Here is a 1,059-nt window from a genome sequence, read left to right as displayed (position 1 = left end):
TGAGGGTTGCGATCCGTTGCCGGACACGAAAAAAGACAAAAAGGAAAAAAAAAAATTAGATTTCTTTCTGTTCTTGACCAGGTATCCTATGACATGGATGGCTTTTGTGAAAGGAACCGTGATGTGCTTTTTATGGATCTGATCGAACTTATGCAGAGCAGTGAACTGTGAGTGTGATTTGCCTTATCTAACGTAGGTTATAGGTTTGATGAAGTTTTCAATATTAAGACAAACGTGGGGTTTGAGTGGTTAGCATTTTATCCTTTTGAGCTGTTGGGTCTGGACTATAACTAGACTACTTTGTTTCTCAGATAGCTTTCCTTTTTGCAATCTCAGTCTCTTCCTTATGCCCTAACACTTTATGTTCCTAAATTCCAAGTAGCATCTGCATGTCCTTCAAGACTCCTAACTTCATCATTTTCAGTATTATTATCAGGGAGAAATGACCATACTGGATTTGGCTTAGGATGGCATTTCTGACCATGAAGAGTGTAACAGTCTGGTTCTATGATACTTTGCTTTTGGAACATCATCCCAAGAATTCTCCATGCTCACTAAATTTTTAAAAATGGCTAATGGCTTAGCAAGACCCAAGTTAACCCAAGTCCCCGAAACACTTGGGAAATGGCTCAAGGACTCTGAGAGGAGCAACTAGAAGGGGATTCAGAGGTACATTTTAATTCCCAAGACTCTGCCTAAGCTATTGGAGTAGAAGGAGGTAGGGCCTCCTCCTTGCAAGCTGCTGGAGCTCTCAGGACCAGCTCGACGTCCTTTCCTCCCTCCTCCCTGAAAAGGTTCCCAAGATCTTAGATAATGGATAAGGAGACAATTGACATGAGAGGCCAATACATGCCAGGCAAGTACAATATTGCACAGCCTTTCAGATCTTGCCGTTTTTAGAGCTTCTTCCCAGTAAGAGATGCACCTTCAGTCTCTGTTCCTTAAATTGTCATAACAATTAACTTCTCTAATCAACAGCAGCAAGCCTGATAACTTTCCAAGAAAGACCCAGCTGCAATGAAAGCAAAATAGAGTTTCCTGTTCAGGCCCTGGTCAGAA

At 41.7% G+C, this 1,059-nt stretch overlaps 1 protein-coding gene across 1 annotated transcript in view; it reads left to right on the top strand.

Moving 5' to 3' along the window:
* The window catches only part of LOC103610681 (unconventional myosin-Ie), a gene marked incomplete at both ends in the record, with an annotated part of 45,840 nt that overhangs the window by 18,552 nt on the left and 26,229 nt on the right, over window positions 1-1,059 (top strand). The window contains one exon of the mRNA XM_008594794.1: window positions 82-167. Within this exon, the coding sequence (XP_008593016.1) occupies window positions 82-167 (86 nt within the window). The remainder of the gene's footprint in view (window positions 1-81; window positions 168-1,059) is intronic.

Source organism: Galeopterus variegatus, unplaced genomic scaffold (genome assembly GCF_000696425.1).
Source record: "Galeopterus variegatus unplaced genomic scaffold, G_variegatus-3.0.2 Scaffold11570, whole genome shotgun sequence".
In the NCBI taxonomy this organism is placed as follows: Eukaryota; Metazoa; Chordata; class Mammalia; order Dermoptera; family Cynocephalidae; genus Galeopterus; species Galeopterus variegatus.
The sequence above is the reverse complement of the archived record's forward strand: the minus strand, read 5'-3'. Positions and strand labels throughout refer to the sequence as shown.